Source organism: Schistocerca americana, chromosome 9 (genome assembly GCF_021461395.2).
Source record: "Schistocerca americana isolate TAMUIC-IGC-003095 chromosome 9, iqSchAmer2.1, whole genome shotgun sequence".
Taxonomy (NCBI): Eukaryota; Metazoa; Arthropoda; class Insecta; order Orthoptera; family Acrididae; genus Schistocerca; species Schistocerca americana.
The window spans coordinates 180,662,157-180,684,430 of NC_060127.1; the positions used below are offsets into that span (position 1 = coordinate 180,662,157).

The window sequence follows — 22,274 nt, forward strand, 5'->3', positions numbered from 1 at the left end:
TACAAGAGAAATTACGGGACGATGACAGATGTTTTGCACGCGTTCTTTTTAGCGGCGAAGCGTCATTCACCAACAGCGGTCACGTAAACCGGCATGACATGCACTGTTGGGCAACGGAAAATCCACGATGGCTGTGACAAATGGAACATCAGCGACCTTGGCGGGTTAATGTATGGTGCGGCATCATGGGAAGAAGGATAATTGTCTCCCATTTTATCGATGGCAATCTAAATGGTGCAATGTATGCTGATTTCCTACGCAATGTTCTGCCGATATTACTACAAGATGTTTCACTGCATGACGGAATGGTGATGTACTTCCAACATGATGGAAGTCCGGCACATAGCTCGCGTGCGGTTGATGGCTTCAAATGGCTCTGAGCACTATGGGACTCAACTGCTGAGGTCATTAGTCCCCTAGAACTTAGAACTAGTTAAACCTAACTAACCTAAGGACATCACAAACATCCATGCCCGAGGCAGGATTCGAACCTGCGACCGTAGCGGTCTTGCGGTTCCAGACTGTAGCGCCTTTAACCGCACGGCCACTTCGGCCGGCCGCGTGCGGTTGAAGCGGTATTGAATAGCATATTTCATGACAGGTGGATTGGTCGTCGAAGCACCATACCATGGCCCGCACGTTCGCCGGATCTGACGTCCCTGGATTTCTTTCTGTGGGGAAAGTTGGAGGATATTTGCTATCGTGATCCACCGACAATGCCTGACAACATGTGTCAGCGAATTGTCAATGCATGCGCGAACATTACGGAAGGCGAACCACTCGCTATTGAGACGAGTGTTGTTACACGCATTGCCAAATGCGTTGAGGTTGACGGACATCATTTTGAGCATTTATTGCATTAATGTGGTATTTACAGGTAATCACGCTGTAACAGCATGCGTTATCAGAAATGATAAGTTCACAAAGGTACATGTATCACATTGGAACAGCCGAAATAAAATGTTCAAACGTACCTTCGTTCTGTATTTTAATTTAAAAAACCTACCTGTTACCAACTGTTCGTCAAAATTGTGAGCTATATGTTTGTGACTATTACAGCGCCATCTATCACAAAGCGAAAAATGTGGTCCAACTAGAACATTCATATTTCTTTACGTACTACACGAATATGTAATAAAAATGAGGGTTCCTATTTAAAAAAAACGCAGTTGATATCCGTTTGACCTATGGCAGCGCCATCTAGCGGGCCAACCATAGCGCCATCTGGTTACCCCCTTCAAGCTAGACAAGTTTCGTTCTATGTAGTTTTTTCGTTTGACGCTTATTTTGTGAGATATATGATGGATCTCGGCCGAAACACAACATGCAATGATAAGTAAAATTACTAAAGTCATGGCTGTACCTATTCTTGTATATGGTTCTGGAACACGGACAGTAAGAAATTCTTGAGATACGAAAGAGGCTGTAATAAAATCGATAAAATACGGAATGAAATGAAAAGATCAGATTTAAAAAATTTTGCAGTTATTGACAAGACAGAAGAGAATAGAGTGATATGAAAGGATCACGTGGATAGAATGATAGAAAATAGATTGCCGAAAAAGATAATGAATTATCAGCCGACTGGAAAGGAAGAACTAGGTACAACTCTTAATTAGTGGATGGATGATGACAGATACCTGAACAGGTGACTGCAGCACCTAACTCGTGGGAGGAGATGATGATGCCAGTTAGGGCTTTGTGTCCTCAACCATGAAAGTTTTACGTTCTTGACGTCCAATATTTAACAAATTAACTCATTGGTGATCAGACGTTTGAAACTGTTTTATACATAAGCGTTCTGTTCTTTGAATATTCAAGGGTATGTCTGAGGAGGACGGGGGGGGGGGGGGGGGGGGGGTAGGGCGTTCGTGGTGGTTAACCAGAATTGTTCAGAAACAGGAGCTTGTCTAATCAAAAGCGTCGTAGCCTCGCAGAGTTACGCGCCGTGTGGAAGCATCCAGGCAGCAGCTGCGGTAAAGATCTGTGCTTGCGTCGAGCGTAATCCGATCCTCGCCTGTCGAGAACCCCCACCTCTAATCCGGATTACGGCGACGAGTGCGGGGGCACAATTTGAGCCAGAGGCCGTCTGAAATGCGACGCCCGCCCTCTGTGCGCAAAGGTCGCGAGGCGAAGCACTCGTGACGTCATTGGTGTTTCGCGTACGCCACGTAATAAGGGAACCGTGTAGGAGTTAGGGGTTGGGGGAGGATTACTGCCGGCCGCGGTGGTCTCGCGGTTCTAGGCGCTCAGTCCGGAACCGTGCGACTTCTACGTTCGCAGGTTCGAATCCTGCCTCGGGCATGGATGTGTGTGATGTCCTTAGGTTAGTTAGGTTTAAATAGTTCTAAGTTCTAGGGGAGTGATGACCTAAGATGTTAAGTCACGTAGTGCTCAGAACCATCTGAACCATTTTTTGGAGGATTACTGTCAGTAGTCAGTTGCCGTACACATCGCAACAGGAACGAATTGGTGAGCGTGTCCAGTCGCTAGAGACTGTTAAAATGGCTCTGAGCACTATGGCACTTAACATCTGAGGGCATCAGTCCCCTAGAACGAAGAACAACTTAAACCTAACTAACCTAAGGACATCACACACAGACATGCCCGAGGCGGGATTCGAACCTGTGACCTTAGCGGTCGCGCGTCTCCTGACTGTAGCGCCTAGAACCGCTCGGCCACACCGGCCGCCCTAATCTGATGTCCTGTCCGCAAGCTCTAGAGGCGTGCAGTAAACGATCTCTAATACGAAAGTTCTCAAGGCTGAAGAATCAGCAAAGATCAACAGTATGAGGATGCATAAAACAAATGGAAACCACTGTATTAAAGACACGTAAAGCGTATCCACAAGAGACATGACCAGTAATTGGAAAAGTGTCTTGATGATTACTCCATTGGTAAAAGATTCTAGAATAGTTCCCTATTCGGATCTCCGGGAGGAGACTGCAAAGGGGAAGGTGACCATGGGAAGAAGATCGAATAACCAATCAAAGGATAATGTTCTACGAGTCGTGGTGTGCAATACCAGAAGTTTTAACGTCTCAGGGGAGCTAGAAAATCTTAAAAGTGAAGTGCAAAGGCTGAATCTAGGTATAGTGGGGGTCAGTGAAGTGAAATGCAAAGAACACAAGGACTTCTGGTCAGACGAGTGTAGGGTAATATTAACAGCAGCAAAAAATGGTATAACGAAAGTAGGAATCGTTGTGAATAGGAAGGTAGGGCTGAGAGAGAGTTTCTCTGAACACTTCAGTGATAGTATTGATCTTATCAGAATCGACAGCAAACCAACACCGACAACTATAGTTCGATACACTGCCGACGTTGCAAGTCAGACAAGAAAGAGAAAGTGTATGAGGATATTGAAAGGGTAATGCATACGTAAAGGGAAATGAAAATCTAGCAGTCATAGAAGAGTGGAATAAGTTATAGGGGAAGGAGTAGACGAAAGGGCTACGGAAGAATATGGATTTGGTACTGAGAATGAGAGAGGAGAAAGACTGTAAGTTCTACAATAAATTTCAACTACTAAAGAGAATAGCCTGTTCAAGAATCGCAAAAGGCGGAAGTATACTTGGAAAATGCCGAGAGATACGGGAAGGTTTCAGTTAGATTTGATCATGGTCAGCAGAGATCCCAAAATCAAATACTGAATTGTAAAGCATACCCAGGAGTGGACGTAGACTCAGATCATAGTTCAGTAGTGATAAACAGATAAAAGATTAGTCAGGAAGCATTAGTGTCTGAAGAAAAGTGATTCGGATGTTCTAAGGGATGATGAGATATACTTGAAGTTCTCTAAGGCTGTAGGTAGAGCAATAAGGAATAGCTCAGCTGAAGAGGAATGGACATCTCTAAAAATGGAAATCCCAGAAGTTGGAAAGAGAAACATAGCTAGAAAGAAGATAATTGCGAAGAAACCACGGGTAACAGAAGAAAGACGTCAGTTAATCAATGAAAGAAGGAAGTACAAAAATGTTGAAGGAAATTCAAGAATACGGAAATACAAGTCGCTGAGGAATGAAGTAAATAGGAAGTGCAAGGAAGGTAAGAAGAAATAGCTGAATGAAACATGAAGAAATCGAAAAATAAATGATTGTCGAAAGAAATGACGCAGCATATAGAAAAGTCAAAAAACCTGTGGTGAAATTAAATGCCATGGTAGCAACATTAAGCGTACAATGGGAATTCCACTGTTAAATGCACAGTCTCGAGCAGACTGGTGGAAAGAGAACAGGGAAAGCTCTATGAGGGGGAGACTAGTCTGATTTGATAGAAAAAGAAATAGGAGTCGATATAGAAAAGACACGGTATCCAGTATTAGGGTCAAAATTTAAAAGAACTTTAGAAGACTTAAGATCGAATAAGACAGAAGGGACCGATAACATTCCATCAGAATTTCTAAACTCATTCGGGGAAGTGGTAACAAAACGACTATTCACGTTGGTGCGTAGAATGTACGAGTCTGACGGTATACCATCTGATTTTAGGAAAAATATCATCCATACCATTCCAAAGATTGCAAGGGCCGACAATTCTAGAATTATCGCACAATCAGCTTAATAGCTCATGGACCCAAGTAGCTGATCAGAATAACATACAGCAGAATGAAAAACAAAAATTGAGGGTGTTTTATATGACTATGGTTTACTGCTCAGTCTATAGATCGAAGAAGCAATGATGAAAATAAAAGAAAGTTTCAAGAGTGGAACTGAAATCAAGGTGAAACAGTATCAGTGATAAGATTCGCTGTTGACATTGCTCTCCTCAATGAAAGTGAAGAAGAATCATAAGATCTGCCGAACGGAATCAAGAATCTACTGAGTACAGAATATGGACTCATAGTAAATCGACGAAAGACATAAATAATGAAAAGTAACAGAAACGATAAAAGAGAGGAACTTGACATTAACATTGACGGTCACGAAGTAGATGAAGTTAAGGAATTCTACAAAAATAATATCCGGCGTTCCCCAAGGAAGTGTTATAGGCCCTCTATTGTTCCTGATCTATATTAACGACATGGAAGACAATCTGAGTAGCCCTCTTAGGTTGTTCGCAGATGATGCTGTCATTTGCCGTTTGTAAATTCATCAGATGACCAAAACGAATTGTAAAATGATTTTGATAAGATACCTTGAAAGGGTACAGTACCGCCCGACATTGAAAATAGGTACAACATTCTTCGTTATTCTTGTCAAAACAACATACTTTTTTCTAATAATAACTCAATTTCAATTAATACACCGAAGCCGGATACCAGTGTAGGAAAGAATGACAATTTATTTATTTAATTGGTCACAGGTGCACTCCCACAAAATAAATCCCTACACCCAATTTGGTGAGATCTGTGAAATGAATGAATGTATGGTCGCCTGCTAACCGCAGATAGTGAATGTGCAATATATGATCATCTTTGAGACGGTCCTTTGGTCACCTTTGGTGGAACCAAAGAGATGAAATTTACCGGACCTTTGAGCGCCTGAAATGTGGCTGACCAATACGGTAGCAAGGTGCTCCCCCACTTCGGCAGAGGTGCGAGAGGACCTGAAGAACGGCCATGTTTCAGCACTCTGCCGCTGGATCTAGTGTTGGTAAGACCTGTCTTAGGTGTGCTCCGTAAAGACAAAAGAGTGGAGACATGGTATGCATGTGAAATACTTAAGAGTAGTTTGGAATAATAATTTCTCTATTTCAGGAACTTTTGTGGGGAGAATTAAATGTCAGGCAGGTAATATTAAGGGGATTGTAGTAATCTTCGGAAGTGACCAACGGTCACAATGAAACCACGTGTAGCAATAAGTTGAAATACTTCCGAGTGCTTAAGTTAAGCTGAATTACTAGCGTGTGTACTATAAGTTAGAAATATTTAAGAAATGGCGTGTGCAGGACTTGAAATTAGAGACGAGTACTTCCACGTGGTGAGTACTGTGTGAGTCTCAATCTGTGTATGAGACAAAGGATAAGGAGAAGTACTCGTTCATGGTATCAGTTGAGGACTCGCGTGTGTGACGAATATGTTCTTAGTATTACTTTGCGTGTTATCTTTCCGTGTGACGCTAGATTCAAACTCTAATACTCTGAGAGTGAAGTAAGGTGAGTCAGCCGTCTATCCAGCAATGCCACTTGGCTTGTATTGTACAGGAAGACGTACATATATCCTCCAGAGTTCGTAGTAGGAAAGAAAAGTTACGAAGTGGGGCAGTGTCGTGTGAAACTGGGATAAATACTAATTGAAGTGGGAAAGCTGAAAGTGATATGATTATAACGTTGTAACTATTCTTTGTATTGTATGTTGCCAGTGTGATGTATTTCATGAAATTTAAGTATGTGTGGTTGGCATGGGAGAGTAACAAGATAGTTTCAGAGGCAGTGGGTTATGCATGTTTCTTTTTGTACCACTCGGTCTGGAGGAAATTTTCGTGATGATGGGTGTGAGAATCGAAGTGTGAGATATAGCAAAAGATTCACCATCCTATCCAGAAAGTGCACCGTAGCGTTAAATAATTACGAGACCATAAATAGAGAATCACCAATGTAAAGCCATGCCCACTGGGCGGAATTTCTCATGTGTTATTGTTGTAGATTATAGAATTTGTGTGTTTAGGTTATAGAATTTATCGGAATAAATAAGATAGTGAAAAGAAAAAGATTGGTGGCCTTTTCCTTCGAATAGTAATGTGTGCGCCATTCATATTCAGTGCGATGGCCACGCGTTGATCAAAGCCATTAAATAAGAAAGAAAATGTGGTATTGCCAGTGCGTAGTGAACAGTCAGAGTTGTGTAAATTACTAATAGTCAGACGTGCATTATCCGTTTCCGTTGCGTAATATTCAAACAGGAGAATAATTTGTAACTTAATTGTGATTACTAGAGCTCATGTTACTTGATAAATACGAATGAATCCACTCGCTTGGCAGACCACTCATCTTGCAGGCCTGACTACTTGATGCCACAGTATGAGCAAGGTATTTGGGTGCCTCTCAACCTATATAGTCCGAAAAGTGGCGATTGACCCTCAATAAAGAAAAGTGTGAAGTTATTAACATGAGTACTAAAAGAAATCCGCTAAACTTCGATTATGCGGTAAGTCACACAAACTTGAAGGCTGTAAATTCAACTAAATACTTCGCGATTACGATTTCAAATAACCTAAAGTGGAAGATCACATAGATAATATTGTGGGTAGAGCAAACCAAAGCCTGCGATTCATTGGCAGAAGGTGCAACAGGTCTGCCAAAGAGACTGCTTACACCACGCTTGTCCGCCCTACTCTGGAATACTGCTGTGTGGTGTGGGATCCGCATCAGGTGGGACTGACAGATGACATCGAAAAAGCACAAAGAAGGACAGCTCGTTTTGTATTATCGCGAAATGGGGGAGATAGTGCCACAGACGAAATACATGAATTGGTGTGGCAATCATTAAAACAAAGGAGTTTTAGGTTGCGACGGGATCTTCTCATAAAATATCAAACACCAGCTATCTGCTCCGCTTGCAAAACCATTCTGTTGTCCACCTACATGGGGAGAAATGATCATCACGATAAAATAAGAAAAATGAGGGCTAGCTCAGAAAAATTTAAGTGCTCGTTTTTCCCGCGCGATTTTCGAGAGTGGAACGGTAGAGAGACAGTTCGAAGGTGGTTCACAAAGCCCTCTGTCAGACACTTTATTGTGAATAGTAGAGTAATGACATAGACGTAGGCGAAGACAGTAAAATAAACTATGACGGACGGAGCGGACAGGACATCAGACTAAGGCGGCAGGAGCGTCCGAGCGATTCTAGGCGCTACAGTCTGTAATCGCGCGACCGCTACGGTCGCAGGTTAGAATCCTGCCTCGGGCATGGATGTGTGTGATGTCCTTAGATTAGTTAGGTTTAAGTAGTTCTAAGTTCTAGGGGACTGATGACCTCAGAAGTTAAGTCCCATACTGCTCTGAGCCATTTGAACCATTTGAACATCAGACTAGTAATGGCTGTTACATAGGCCTTAATTTGAGGAACAAATATATGAGAATGCACATCTGGAACACAGCATTATATAATAGCGAAAGATGCACTGTGAGAAACCCGGAACCGAAGAGAATCGAAGCATTTGAGATGTGGTGCTGCATATGAATGTTGAAAATCAAGTGGAATGATAAGGTAAAAAATGAGGAGATTCTTTTCCGAATCGGAGACGAAAGGAATATATGGCAAACATTGACAAGGAGATGAGACGGTATAATGGGACGTCTCTTAAAAGATCAGGGAATAACTCACATGGTACCAGAGGGAGCTGTAGAGGGTAAGAACTGTTGAGGAAGACAGAGATTGGCATACATCCATGAAATAATTGAGGACTTAGGTTTCAAGTGCTACTCTGAGATGATGATGGTTGGTACAGAAGAGGAATTCGTGGCGGGCTGCATCAAACCAGTCAGAAGACCGATGACTCATAGAAAGAAAAAAAAAAAAAAGGCTGATATACAGAAAGTGGGTAGTGGATTCAGTCTGAGCCATTGGCGTGTGACTGGCTACATGAAGCGAAGAGCCCGATCCAGCATCATGGCGTATTGTCTCTGAAGCCAGAGAAAAAATAGTTGTTACAGCTTCTCTCGCAGAGTTGCGTCTGAAGAAGGGAACAGCACTTGTTCCTGGCCGATACGAAATGCATACTATCGTTTCGGCAGGGGTCTCATGTTGTTTCCTGGGAAGCTTCCTGTGAGGCTGGTATGAACTACGTCGGCTTTTTAAAGTAGATGCGCAATACCACACGGTTTCCCCCGCACGCAAATCAAGAGTGTGTTGGTTCAAATGGCTCTGAACACTATGGGACTTAACTGCGGAGGTCATCAGTCCCCTAGAACTTAGTACTTAAACCTAACTAACCTAAGGACAGCACACACATCCACACCCGCGGTAGGATTCGAATCTGCGACCGCAGCGGTCGCGCTGTTTCAGACTGTAGCGCCTAGAACCGCTCGGCCGCCCCGGCCGGCGAAGAGTGTGTTGACTGGCACGTGTAGCGTGACATCACGAATCGTCACAGTGAAGGCCTGTTCGATGCCTCGAGATGTAGAGGGAATGGACGAACAGCTTTTTCCTGTCTTGTGGAGGGAGGCTGTACAGTGCAAGAACGGATGTGCAATTGGCACAGGAGCTCTTTTCGACCCCTCAGTTGGTGGTTTTAGCTTGTTGGTACAAAGTCCACATTGAGCTTGCCGTTTACTTGCGTGTAGTGCGAGGAGCAGAGAATCAGCCGTGAACCGCAGGGGACTGTAATTGAATTTCAATCGTGAACCAGGGAAGGGACTTCGTTTTGGAGTCTGGGTGCGAAGGTGGACTCAAACGATAGGAGGGGAAGGAGGTTCGTCGTGTGAACCGACGCCGAGGCACCTGGGCACTGCATCTCGACTTGTCAACTTGCATACGGCGAGCACTTCGCAGCACCAGCACTAGGAATCTCTAGAGCGTCCACAGCAGCAGCAGCTGTTGCCCAGTTTCAGGGCATTGTGGTAGTTTGTTTCAGGGTACAGTCCACAATCACTGTCATTCGTAATAATCACAGTCGGCTCACGTTATCCAAGTAAACAATTCAACTCATAACAATTTTAATAAACATTTTTGTAACAGTGATTAAAATTTAATTTTTTTTTTTGTATTTTGTTTCTAAAATTCTGTCTTAATCACACCACGTATGTTAGAAGAACATAGGTGACCGGTTTCGGTCATATCACATGACCATCATCAGACCCATGGCATCCTTCGAAGATGGCAGGTGGAGCACTCTTCTCAGCTGCTGTGATGTCAACTGATCAGTTGACATCACAGCAGCTGAGAAGAGTGCTCCACTTACCAAGGATGACATGGGTCTGATGATGGTCATCTGATATGACCGAAACCGGTCATCTATGTTCTTCTAACATACGTGGTGTGATTAAGACTGAATTTTAAAAACAAAAAATTCAACTCGCGGTTCAACATTGTGAACTGCCCAGCAGAGCACCTCACCTCACGAACACGAGGCAGAATATATTCACTATGTTATATAGACATGTGCTCCATTAACTCATGTTTTAATAAATAAATCTACCATCATATCGAATTCTGTCTATTACTCAAATAGACGAGATCCCTTGAACACTTTCAAATAATTTTGCTTAAGTGGGAAATAAGAGAACGGCCTTGCCGCAGCGGAAACACCGGCTCCCGTTAGATCATCGACGCTAAGCGGTGTCGGACTGGGCTAGCACTTGGCTGGGTGACCATCCGGTCTGGCGGGCGCTGTCGGCAAGTGGGGTGCACTCAGCCCCTGTGAGGCAAATTGAGGAGCTGCTTGATTGAGAAGTGGCGCCTCCGGTCTCGTAAACTGACATACGGTGTGCTAATCACACGCACCTCCACATCCACATCCAGTGACACATGTAGGCTGAGGACGACACGGCGGCCGGTCGGTACCGTTGAGCTTTCATAGCCTGTTCGGGCGGAGTTTTGTTATTTTATGTGGTAAATAATAGGAGTTATCTTGGAGTAAAAAATTACCATGTGTCCTCTTCAGTTTCACTAATCAGGACCATATTTTATAATCATTTTTCTTTAAATCCATTGCGTATAATTTTCACAGTAATGTAAATGAAGCGGTGCGACTTTAGAGATAGAGGCAGAAGTTCATGTGAGGTGCCCACATGCCTGTCCACCACAGAGAGATATTCAAGCCATCACAAAGGTGAACGCATACCTTATTGTGTGTGTGTATGTTGGGGCTTACGGGTGCTCAAGGTCAAGGTCATCAGCGCCCTGACACATATTAAAAGGAACGAATGTGGACATACCTAATAAAACTGAAGCACACACGCAAAGAAAGCAGGAAAAGAAGTGAAATGCTACATAAGAAAGTAAAACGTAAGGAAAGGGAAAACGTAGCAACAAGAATGCCACAGGAAAGTGTCATTGGCTCGCCACTTACATGAAATATGGGCGAGCTTGTCACACAGTGAGCAAATTAAGATCTTCTCCCTAAAATATTTGTAAAAACATTTGACATGGCACAGCACTTTAAAATTTTTATCACATTCGTCCGAGAGTTGCCTAAAAGAGATGGCAGGTCCGCTGGCAAGTCAGCCGCGGCCCGCTGGTCAGAAAATAAAACGCAGTCCAATAAAACGTGGCGCACAGTGACCTGGACGCCGCAAGCACCACACATTGGAGGGTCCTCTCGCCGGAGCAGGAAGCCATGCGTCATAGGACTGTGGCCTATTCGAAGCCGAGTGAGGAGAATCTCGTCCCGTCGACGGGGCTGGGAGGAAGTACACCACACACGCGTTGTGGGCTTGACTATACGGAGCTTATTGTCAGTCACTTCCAGCCACTCACCCTCCCACCGACGCATGACTCGTGAGCTCAACAGCGAGGTGAGTGCGTGCAGGGGTATAGCACACTGAGATACTTGTGGATCGAGACACGCCTCCTTGGCTGCGAGATCTGCCCTTTCATTCCCAGCAATGCCAACATGCCCTGGAACCCAGCAGAAAGCCACCACCTTCCCCAGTCGCTGTAGTTGGAGGAGGGCATCCTGGATGGTCTGGACTATTTCATCTGCTGGATACACACGTTACAATGAGTGGACGGCACTTACTGAATCGGAACAGACAAGAAATTTAGGACAGGAAGAATGTCTCATCTGCTCTAGTGCCCTCACGATCGTAGACAATTCTGCATCGAAGACAGTAAAAGTCTGAGGCAGTCGGACCTTGAGGACATGATCCGGAAAAACAACAGAGCAACGAACGGAATCCCCTCGCATACGTTATTAATATCCATTAATAGGTGTGGGGATACTCTTGATGAGACCATTAATAGGTGTGGGGATACTTTTGATGAGACAGTGTAACACAAGCTGCGACATTATCGCTGAAAAACAGTGACCCGTATATACAATAAGTTTCCTTTACTTTACGTCTATGGTCACAAGATTACCGATTTCGGTCTTTAATGACCATCATCAGATCTGTTTCATAAAAACAATGTTCTAAAACCAACGTCATCTAGCTTACCGACGAATTCCTCACAACAATACTTGCAGCTTTGTATCACAGCAGAATTCCTTTTTGGTCTGTCTTCGTGCTGCCTGTGAAGTATCTGGAACAATAGGGAAGAGTTTCTACACGGTTGCCCCTGGGCTGACAGCGCGCGGCCCACATTTGTCGCTGCACGCTGTCCCCCCCACCCCCCGCACACACACACACACCGCAGCACCTTTAATATCTGGCCAGCAGCGCGACGCTCCCCGGCTGTCCTGCTACCGCGGCCTTTCTGGGGACAAACAAGTCGTCTGTAGCGGCCGTCGCCGCTATCTGGGGACGGCACGGCGCCGCCGCCCTTTGTCTCCGCGTCGCCCTCTTTTGTTTCAGCGGGCGGCCATTGTCCACGCACAGCGTCCGGCGCGGCGGCGTCCCCTCTGTTTGTCGCCACCGCCTCTCCGCCCCCTTCCACCCCCGCTGCTCCAGCGCTCATCCACCCCCACAGCCTCCCCGACTGTCTCAGCGTTTGTCGCGCGCTGCTGCGACAGCAGCCTGTCCCCTGTCACTGCACGCCTCCGCGGTGGTCTTCAGCTCCGGCTCAAAGGAGCCGAGGATTTTCTCGCACACAACCCAGCAGTCACTAATGCGGCCACTCCGTCATCTCCACTGACGGCGTACCAGCCACTCAATCGCGAAAGAGCACGGCCCTAACCTCATTCATGACTTCATCACAAACTACGGTCTCATGGAATGTCCTTTATCCTTCCTGGGATTCCAAACAGCCCTGCATCATATCACCATTTTTTTTTCATCAGTAGTCTTCTGACTGCTTTGATGTGCCCCGCTACGAATATCTCTCCTACGCCAACCTCTTCATCTCAGACTAGGAACTGCAACCAACGTCCTCAAAAACACTACTGGCCATTAAAATTGCTACACCAAGAAGAAATGCAGACGATAAACGGGTATTCATTGGACAAATACGAGTATATTATACTAGAACTGACATGTGATTACATTTTCACGCAGTTTGGGTGCATAGATCCTGAGAAATCAGTACCCAGAACAACCACCTCTGGCCGTAATAACGGCCCTGATACGCCTGGGCATTGAGTCAAACAGAGCTTGAATGGGGTGTACAGGTACAGCTGCCCACTCAGCTTCAACACGATACCACAGTTCATCAAGAGTAGTGACTGGCGTATTGTGACGAGGCAGTACAGCCAGCATTAACTTCATTAGTTTATAGTCAGTATTATTTACTTACACTGTCTCTAAAGACACTCAGATTATTTTAATACTATTTGTCAAATATAAATTGTTGTTTCTAAGGTAACTATCATGTGAAAAATGTATATTTTATACCTGATGTTTTCTGCTCCGTTATAGCTGTACCACTAAGTGGACTACACCTGTCAGTATAGACTATCCATTTTGACATGCTGCCCAGCGGAAAATAAGCATTATTGGTTTGCTCTTGCCACTGTACTTCTACATCTACATCTACATCCATACTCCGCAAGCCACCTGACGGTGTGTGGCGGAGAGTACTTTGAGTACCTCTATCGGTTCTCCCTTCTATTCCAGGTGCCAACCAACCTAAGAACATACTAGTAGCTATTGCTCGAATTGTCAGTGTGAAAATGAAGTAAATAATGGTGTAATGATGTTCAGTACGATTTCCTCGGTCTTCAACAAAAATACCTGCACGTATACCCCTAAAACGCCGTATATACAGGCTGTCCAATAAAGAATGGTCAACATTCAGGATATGGCAGGAAAAATCATTCGAAGCAAAAACGTCTGGCAAACATGGACTGAAAAATGCGTTTCACCAGAGCTGTTAACACTTCTTCTTCATACTGTGAAAGAAATCTCTTCTACTGCAACCTCCTTGCTTTCCATATTTTGAAGAATGATAATGTGGATCAAAATAAGAAAAAACTAGGTAGTAAATATGGGCTCTGAAGAGCATACCTAACGTGAGCCGGACGTCTCGGCCTGTAGGTTTTACTAGTATTTTGAAATTTAATAACTCAAAATTATTATTAGGTAATGGATTGAAATTTTAACCAAATAATTAGTATATTGAAACCTGTGTGTGAAAAAATTTAAAAGCTCTGGAATACATAGTGGACTGAATACATATTTATCTTATGTACTGAATTACGTGTAATTTTTTTAGGTACACTATACTTCCACAATAATCAAAATAATAGGTCAGAACAAATTTTATTCCTTTAACTATTAACTAGTTAAATAGTATACAAAGAATGTTTCGTAATTTGTTGTTTTGTGCATTTTTTTTAAATGTTCTTAGAAGTCAATTTTTTTTCCTGCTAATTGAAGAATTTATGAGATGTTCCAGCTTAAAATGTTCAGTACACTGTAGAATAATGTGGTTCGCTGTGTAGACATGAACTATGTTACTCGTATTATTCATGCAAAATTTAGCTTTTGTAGTTTCAACCCACATCTACACAAATAATGCACAAGCCACAGTACGGTGCGTGGCGGAGGGTACACTGTACCACTACTAGTAGTTTCCTTTCCTGTTCCGAGGGGAAAACGACTGCCTGTATACCTCCGCATGAGTCCTAATTTCTCGTACTTATCTTCGTAGGACTTACGCGATAGGTATGCTAGCTGCAGTAGGATAGTTCTGCAGTCAGCTTCGAACGCCGGTTCTCTAAATTTCCTCACTACTGTTCCTCGAAAAGAACGTCGCCTTCCCTCCGGAAATTCCCATTTGGGTTCCCGAAACACTTCCGTAACACTTGTGTGTTGTTCGAACCCACCAGTAACAAATCTAGTGGCCCACCCCTGAATTGCTTTGACGTATTCCTTCAATCCGACCTGATGCTGATTCCAATCAGTAGTCAAGATTGGATCATACTAGCTAGTGTTCTTACCTATATGTGGTCTCGTTAACAGATGAATCGCACTGTGTTAAAATTCCTCCAATAAACCGAAGTCGAGCATTCGCCTTCCCTACCACAATCCTAACATGCTCGTACCATTTTACACTCCTGGAAATGGAAAAAAGAACACATTGACACCGGTGTGTCAGACCCACCATACTTGCTCCGGACACTGCGAGAGGGCTGTACAAGCAATGATCACACGCACGGCACAGCGGACACACCAGGAACCGCGGTGTTGGCCGTCGAATGGCGCTAGCTGCGCAGCATTTGTGCACCGCCGCCGTCAGTGTCAGCCAGTTTGCCGTGGCATACGGAGCTCCATCGCAGTCTTTAACACTGGTAGCATGCCGCGACAGCGTGGACGTGAACCGTATGTGCAGTTGACGGACTTTGAGCGAGAGCGTATAGTGGGCATGCGGGAGGCCGGGTGGACGTACCGCCGAATTGCTCAACACGTGGGGCGTGAGGTCTCCACAGTACATCGATGTTGTCGCCAGTGGTCGGCGGAAGGTGCACGTGCCCGTCGACCTGGGACCGGACCGCAGCGACGCACGGATGCACGCCAAGACCGTAGGATCCTACGCAGTGCCGTAGGGGACCGCACCGCCACTTCCCAGCAAATTAGGGACACTGTTGCTCCTGGGGTATCGGCGAGGACCATTCGCAACCGTCTCCATGAAGCTGGGCTACGGTCCCGCACACCGTTAGGCCGTCTTCCGCTCACGCCCCAACATCGTGCAGCCCGCCTCCAGTGGTGTCGCGACAGGCGTGAATGGAGGGACGAATGGAGACGTGTCGTCTTCAGCGATGAGAGTCGCTTCTGCCTTGGTGCCAATGATGGTCGTATGCGTGTTTGGCGCCGTGCAGGTGAGCGCCACAATCAGGACTGCATACGACCGAGGCACACAGGGCCAACATCCGGCATCATGGTGTGGGGAGCGATCTCCTACACTGGCCGTACACCACTGGTGATCGTCGAGGGGACACTGAATAGTGCACGGTACATCAAAACCGTCATCGAACCCATCGTTCTACCATTCCTAGACCGGCAAGGGAACGTGCTGTTCCAACAGGACAATGCACGTCCGCATGTATCCCGTGCCACCCAACGTGCTCTAGAAGGTGTAATACCCTGGCCAGCAAGATCTCCGGATCTGTCCCCCATTGAGCATGTTTGGGACTGGATGAAGCGTCGTCTCACGCGGTCTGCACGTCCAGCACGAACGCTGGTCCAACTGAGGCACCAGGTGGAAATGGCATGGCAAGCCGTTCCACAGGACTACATCCAGCATCTTTACGATCGTCTCCATGGGAGAATAGCAGCCTGCATTGCTGCGAAAGGTGGATATACACTGTACTAGTGCCGACATTGTGCATGCTCTGTTGCCTGTGTCTATGTGCCTGTGGTTCTGTCAGTGTGATCATGTGATGTATCTGACCCCAGGAATGTGTCAATAAAGTTTCCCCTTCCTGGGACAATGAATTCACGGTGTTCTTATTTCAATTTCCAGGAGTGTATATCGCTCTGCAACGTTACGCTCAGATACTTCAACGACGTGACTGTATCAAGCAGTACACGACTAATGCTGTATCCGAACGTAACAGGTTTGTTTTTCCCACTCATATGCAGTAACTTATATTGGATGAGATAATAATACCCAAGCGTGAAAAAACGTAGATTGTCACTTAAGACGTGCATGCCGTTTTCTTCTCATTTGGATGTCCAAACATTCCAACTCCACAATCTTGTTGATTCTGTCTTTTCATCTTCTTTGGTTTTCTTAGTTGTTCTCAACTTCTTTGTCATGCTCTCAGCACCTTTTCCAGTAGACATTGGCTGTCTACACGTAGCCGAACACTTTTCGTGTTAACAGTTTTGATGCCTAGTCTACTCATGGTTTTTAGTCTGCTTGTTGCACTCTCATTAAAACATACTAGATGGGGAACCCAGCTTCGCTCAGGGAGTTGATATGGGATTGTGTGGTAGCTAGAATAAAAGGATAAACTTTAAAATATAAGAGACACAAATTTTTTATTGAAAACGTTTTCTAACTATGTCCAATATTTGTTAAAGTATAAGAGGTAAAAAAAAATTAAAACATGTTCTAACTACAGTATTTTATCCATATTCATCAACTGCAGTCGTATATAATGAAATAATAACAACTAGTTGCATAATAGAAATTTAATTTCTTTAGCTGTTTCGGGTACTTAATGCCCTTCTTTAGAAGGCTATACCTACCGCATTATTTTCGAATGTAAGTAATAGTGTGCATACAGGAAAATGTTATGGGCCTAAAAAATATGCAGGAACAAGAAGTAACGCAATAAGTGCTCCTACCCTATAGCCATCTAAGAGCTCCTATTGATGGATTAAGTATTGTGTTACTCATTGCGCCTGCATATTTTTTAGGACCATGGAGTCTTGTTGTATGCGTTTATTATTGGCACTTGCAAATAATGCGGTAAGTACAACCTTGTGAGGAAGGGCACTAAGTGGCCGAAACTGGTAAAGAAATTAAATTTATTTGATGCTACTGGTTGCTTATTATTTCATTATATATTCAATCTGTTTACGATACTTGTTCATAAAGAACTTTTTCACTTTGTTATCCACATATGCTCAAATTATCCGTATCTCCTACTCGAGAGCAAGTTATGTGTAGTTAACCGTGAGAGAAGCAGGGGTCTTTGAAATTGATGCCGAAATATTTTAAAGTTTCTCCTTGCGCTTTGTTAATTGTAAAACTGTTCGCTAATTTGATTGGAAATAGCAGTCTTTTAAATCGGAATGGCAGTTCAGTAGAGATAATTGGTATTTTCGTGATAAACAGTGCGTGTCTATACTTTCCAATCGTAATTTTGGTTTCGACGATCGTGTTCATGAGCTGTTTGACGATCATTCTTAATCCATTACGTAGTTTTGGTGAGTTGAGATTTCTGAGTAGTATTATTGGAGATCGAATTTTAACCCGAAGGCAATGTAACAGCATTCTTGGTGCTTGCAAAGAGTTTAGAAATTCTGTGCGGAAGTTTACACTTTCTTCAACGTTTACTATCCTGTTGATCGATTTGTGTATTCTCTCTTCACCGGGAATTTTCTTTTGAATATTAAGGTTCATATCGTCGACAATATCATTAGTCGTCAAAAGTGCCCTTTAAAATAGCCAGTTCGGATTGGTATAGTTGGGAAGAATGTTTGGATAAATTCAGTGGCTACATTTCAGAAGTCACTGTTGAGTTTAATGAGGACGGTTGTCGAGTCAGTAGGACAGCATGTGCCTTCTCCTATTTCCAAAAGTTGTTGAGCAAAATGTGCTGTTGTTTCGTCTTTCGATAGTCCCACTCTCAGATTTTTTTCTTAGACGCAATATTTGTATGTGTGACCAGAGATGTTATTTTTGTAAGCATGCATTGATCTCTTGTGCTGGTGTTGGCTTGGGGATAACTGGAAGCGTTCGTCGAAAATCTCTTGGGAGTACGAGCAGAGCTACCCGCAATTCTTGTTATGTTCTGTACATGGCTCGAGTGATTTTTATGGGCCATTGTGCATTCGTCACAGAAGATAATCTTGGCTTAACTTTAGAAGTTCACTCCGTCCAGATGCTCTTGAGATTTTTCATACTAGGAATTGTTCTTCGGCGATGTTCAACGGCAGTTGTAGGGCGGAATGGGCAGTTGGTCCTCCTTTGATAAGTGTGGCTGCAATGCCGGATGATGCTAGTACAAGTTCAGTGTACTGTTTAGGAAGCATTTACGCCGGCAACACATTTATTAGAAACGTTTTCCCGGTTCCGCCTGATGCGACCCAGTAAATAATTTCGCCAATGTTGCCGATCCGGTCCATGACAATGTTGTAAATTCCGTTTTGACTGTCACTGAGAAGTGGTTTGTCCTGAGCAATGTATTGAAATAGTTCGTTGATGTTGCAACTTTTTTTCCTTTTTAATTTAGAAGTTTACCACCCTGATAGCATCTTTCCGTGGTGCTAGCATCCCAATTTGTCTCTGGTTGTTTATTGGCAAACATTTATCTACTAGGAGAATGAGTGTTTCATTTTAGACGTCGCCGTTGAATTCGATGGTCAGTTCAGGATAAGCCTGTAAGATATGGTAACAGTATGTCATCGCTCATACTGCCTTTAAAGGAATCCCATAGCTGTATTGGATTCGATGGGTTACATGTTGTTAGAAATATTTACTATCAAAAACAGTCTTGATCACAAATTATGTATTCCGGTGACCGGTTTCGACCAAAACTGTGGCCATCTTCTGATCAATGAGTAAGAACCTCCTTCTGGTGGTACTGATTTACGACCAGAAGGAGGTTCTTACTCATTGGTCAGAAGATGGCCACAGTTGTGGTCGAAACCGGTCACCGGAATACATAATTTGTGATCAAGACTGTTTTTGATAGTAAATATTTGTAATAACAAAATGGGATGAGAAGTTCCGCCTTATGCAAGACACCTTTTTTCTTTTGTTTCACCCATACATGTTTCAGCACTTTTGTGCTATCATTCTTAGCAAGCACGGAGACAACAAGAAGAACTGCACCGCAAGATGATTATTTCTACACCAAGCAAGGTATTTCCATCGCAGCTCTTCAACAAATATTAGAACACAACCATCAGACTTCATAAAACCATACTCAACATTAAGTTCAATAAACTATGTTTGGCATGTAAAATTACCTAACTATGTAACAATAACTGTAAACAACATGTCACCAGAAGCACAGCAGACAAAACGTAAGGCAGAAATCATGTGGATAAAGCAAGAAATCCGGTCTTTCTATTCCAAAAAACAGACTCTGAATATTGAATTAAACAGATTGCATTTCGAATTAGCTAATCACATAACATACCCACCATTTTTGACGAGCTAATATACAGGGTTAGAACATACACTGAGACCACAATAGGCAGAAAACAGACAACCCAACAAAAGAAACCCACAAAAATGTTAAATCACACAAACACCCACCAATACAACAAACACACCTTTCACAAAAGAGTGATTAATCTAACAGACATAAAATTATCTGAACAAGAAAGCAGCCTACTTTAAAAGGGTCCCAAACATAACATTAACACAATGGTGTCACATAGGACAGTAGAAAATATCTTAACAGAAACTGAAAACATCATAAAGCAACAAGAAAAACTAAACACACCTGAATTTAATGCAAACCTAACAAGAGAACTAGTTGCTGAGTAAATAAGAAATATAATCAAACAGAACAAAATCACCGTAAAAGAAAACACAAGGACTCATGAAGAAAAAACCTACAGAAAACTACAGAATAAATTAACACAAGAAAATGCCATCATCACAAAACCTGACAAAGGTAATTCAATAGTAGTCATAAACAAACAGGAATACATTCACAAAACATTAGAATTCATCCAAAGCAACAACATCACTGAATTAACAAGTGACCCAACAAACCGATACCAAAGTAAGTTACAGAAAACCCTGAGAAACATAGAAACAATTTTCACAGAAACACAGATTAAAAAAATGATACAGAAAAATCCCAAGGCCCCCACCCTAAAATCATTGCCTAAAGTTCACAAACCCGGAATACCCATATGTCCATTAATTAACTTCACCAAAGCACCAACATACCACTTAGCCAAACACACACACACTCTGCTACAGACAATATACAAATACACTGACAACTGAAGTCTAAAGAACTCAAGTGACTTAATAGAAAAAATAAAAAATGAAAACATACCAAACACAGCAGCATTGGTTTCATTTGATACAATTTCAATGTACACACACATCCCAACAGAAGAAGCCATCAACATAATAGAAAGAAACCTCCAACTGCAAGGAAGCATACGCACAACAAACATACAAGAAATATTAGCCATACTCAGGCTAATCAAAGAACAGAACTACTTCACATTCAACAACAGATTTTACTCTCAACAAGATGGACTACCCATGGGATCCCCAATCAGTGGCCTCCTAGCTGACATTTTCCTCAACCAGATAGAAAAACAAATCTTTGACAAAATAGTAATACCAAAACAGTACAAAATAATATATTCGTACTGATACATAGATGACATAATTTGCTTAATAGATGAACCACTGTCCCGCATAAAAGAACTTCATGATAACATAAACTCTATCCATCCACAAATACAATTCACCATAGAAACACAAACAGATGAAAAACTTAATTTCTTAGATCTCACTATACACGAGAGAAACAACAAACGTGAATTCACAATCTACAGAAAACCCACACTCACCAGCACCATTATTCATAACCAATCCAATCACCCAGTAACCCACAAAGAAGCCAGCTTCAGATATTTACTTCACAGCCTGAACAAAATACCCATGAATAAGCATGACTACACACAAGAACTGAACACAATAAAACAAATTGCGCAGGAGAATGGATATGACGCAAAGAGAGTAGACAAAATAAACCACAAAATACAAAAACAAACAGCACGTAACCACGAAACACACACACATACAAACACAAGTCATCACATAACAAATCGGCAGACTGTAAGCAACAAATGGCACATAATGACATATAACAACAAAGTCACACACAGGGTGGGTAATATACTAAAGAAACAAGGACTCAACATAGCATACAGAACCAACAACACAATACAGAGCAGACTCGGAAGAATTACCACCAACACTGACAAATACAGCCAGTCTGGCATCCACCAACTTACTTGCAACTACTGTCAATCTGCATATGTGGGCCAAACATGCAGGACCTTCAGAACCAGATATAATGAACACCTCAGAGCACTGAAAAGCAATAGCACACACTCAACATTTGCAGACCACCTGGTAGCACACAACCACCACCCAACAAACATTGAAACTGACCTTCACATCCTAAAAACTAGCAGCAGCCTATACCAAAAATTAACTATAGAAGAAAACTACCACATCCAAAATTCAATAGCCCAAGGAAAGAAAGTACTCAATGAATACACATCACTGTGCAACAAAACTCTCTTCGCCACAATAGAAGAACTATACAAATAAAACACACACACACAAATCCTCTCTCTTTTCTTTCTTTCTTTCTTTCTTTGTCTCTCTCTCTCTCTCTCTCTCTCTCTCTCACACACACACACACACACACACACACACACACACACACACACACTCTGCCCCAGTACTCATAACACACGCAAACCCACATAAACCACACACCACTAACACCAAATACAATTCAAACTCGCGCGCCTCACCCAGCAGAACACGCTACGAAACAAATGAACGCCACACAGCCACAACAACACGTAATGGCAGCGAAAACTCCGCCTATGCTTTGAGTAATCGAAAAACT

At 43.2% G+C, this 22,274-nt stretch overlaps 1 protein-coding gene across 1 annotated transcript in view; it reads right to left on the reverse strand.

The window, feature by feature from the left end:
* LOC124550801 overlaps positions 1–12,496 on the reverse strand; it is a 188,150-nt gene extending 175,654 nt beyond the window's left edge. The window contains exon 1 of the mRNA XM_047125526.1: positions 12,308–12,496. Within this exon, the coding sequence (XP_046981482.1) occupies positions 12,308–12,496 (189 nt within the window). The remainder of the gene's footprint in view (positions 1–12,307) is intronic.
* Positions 12,497–22,274: the final 9,778 nt, after the last annotated feature.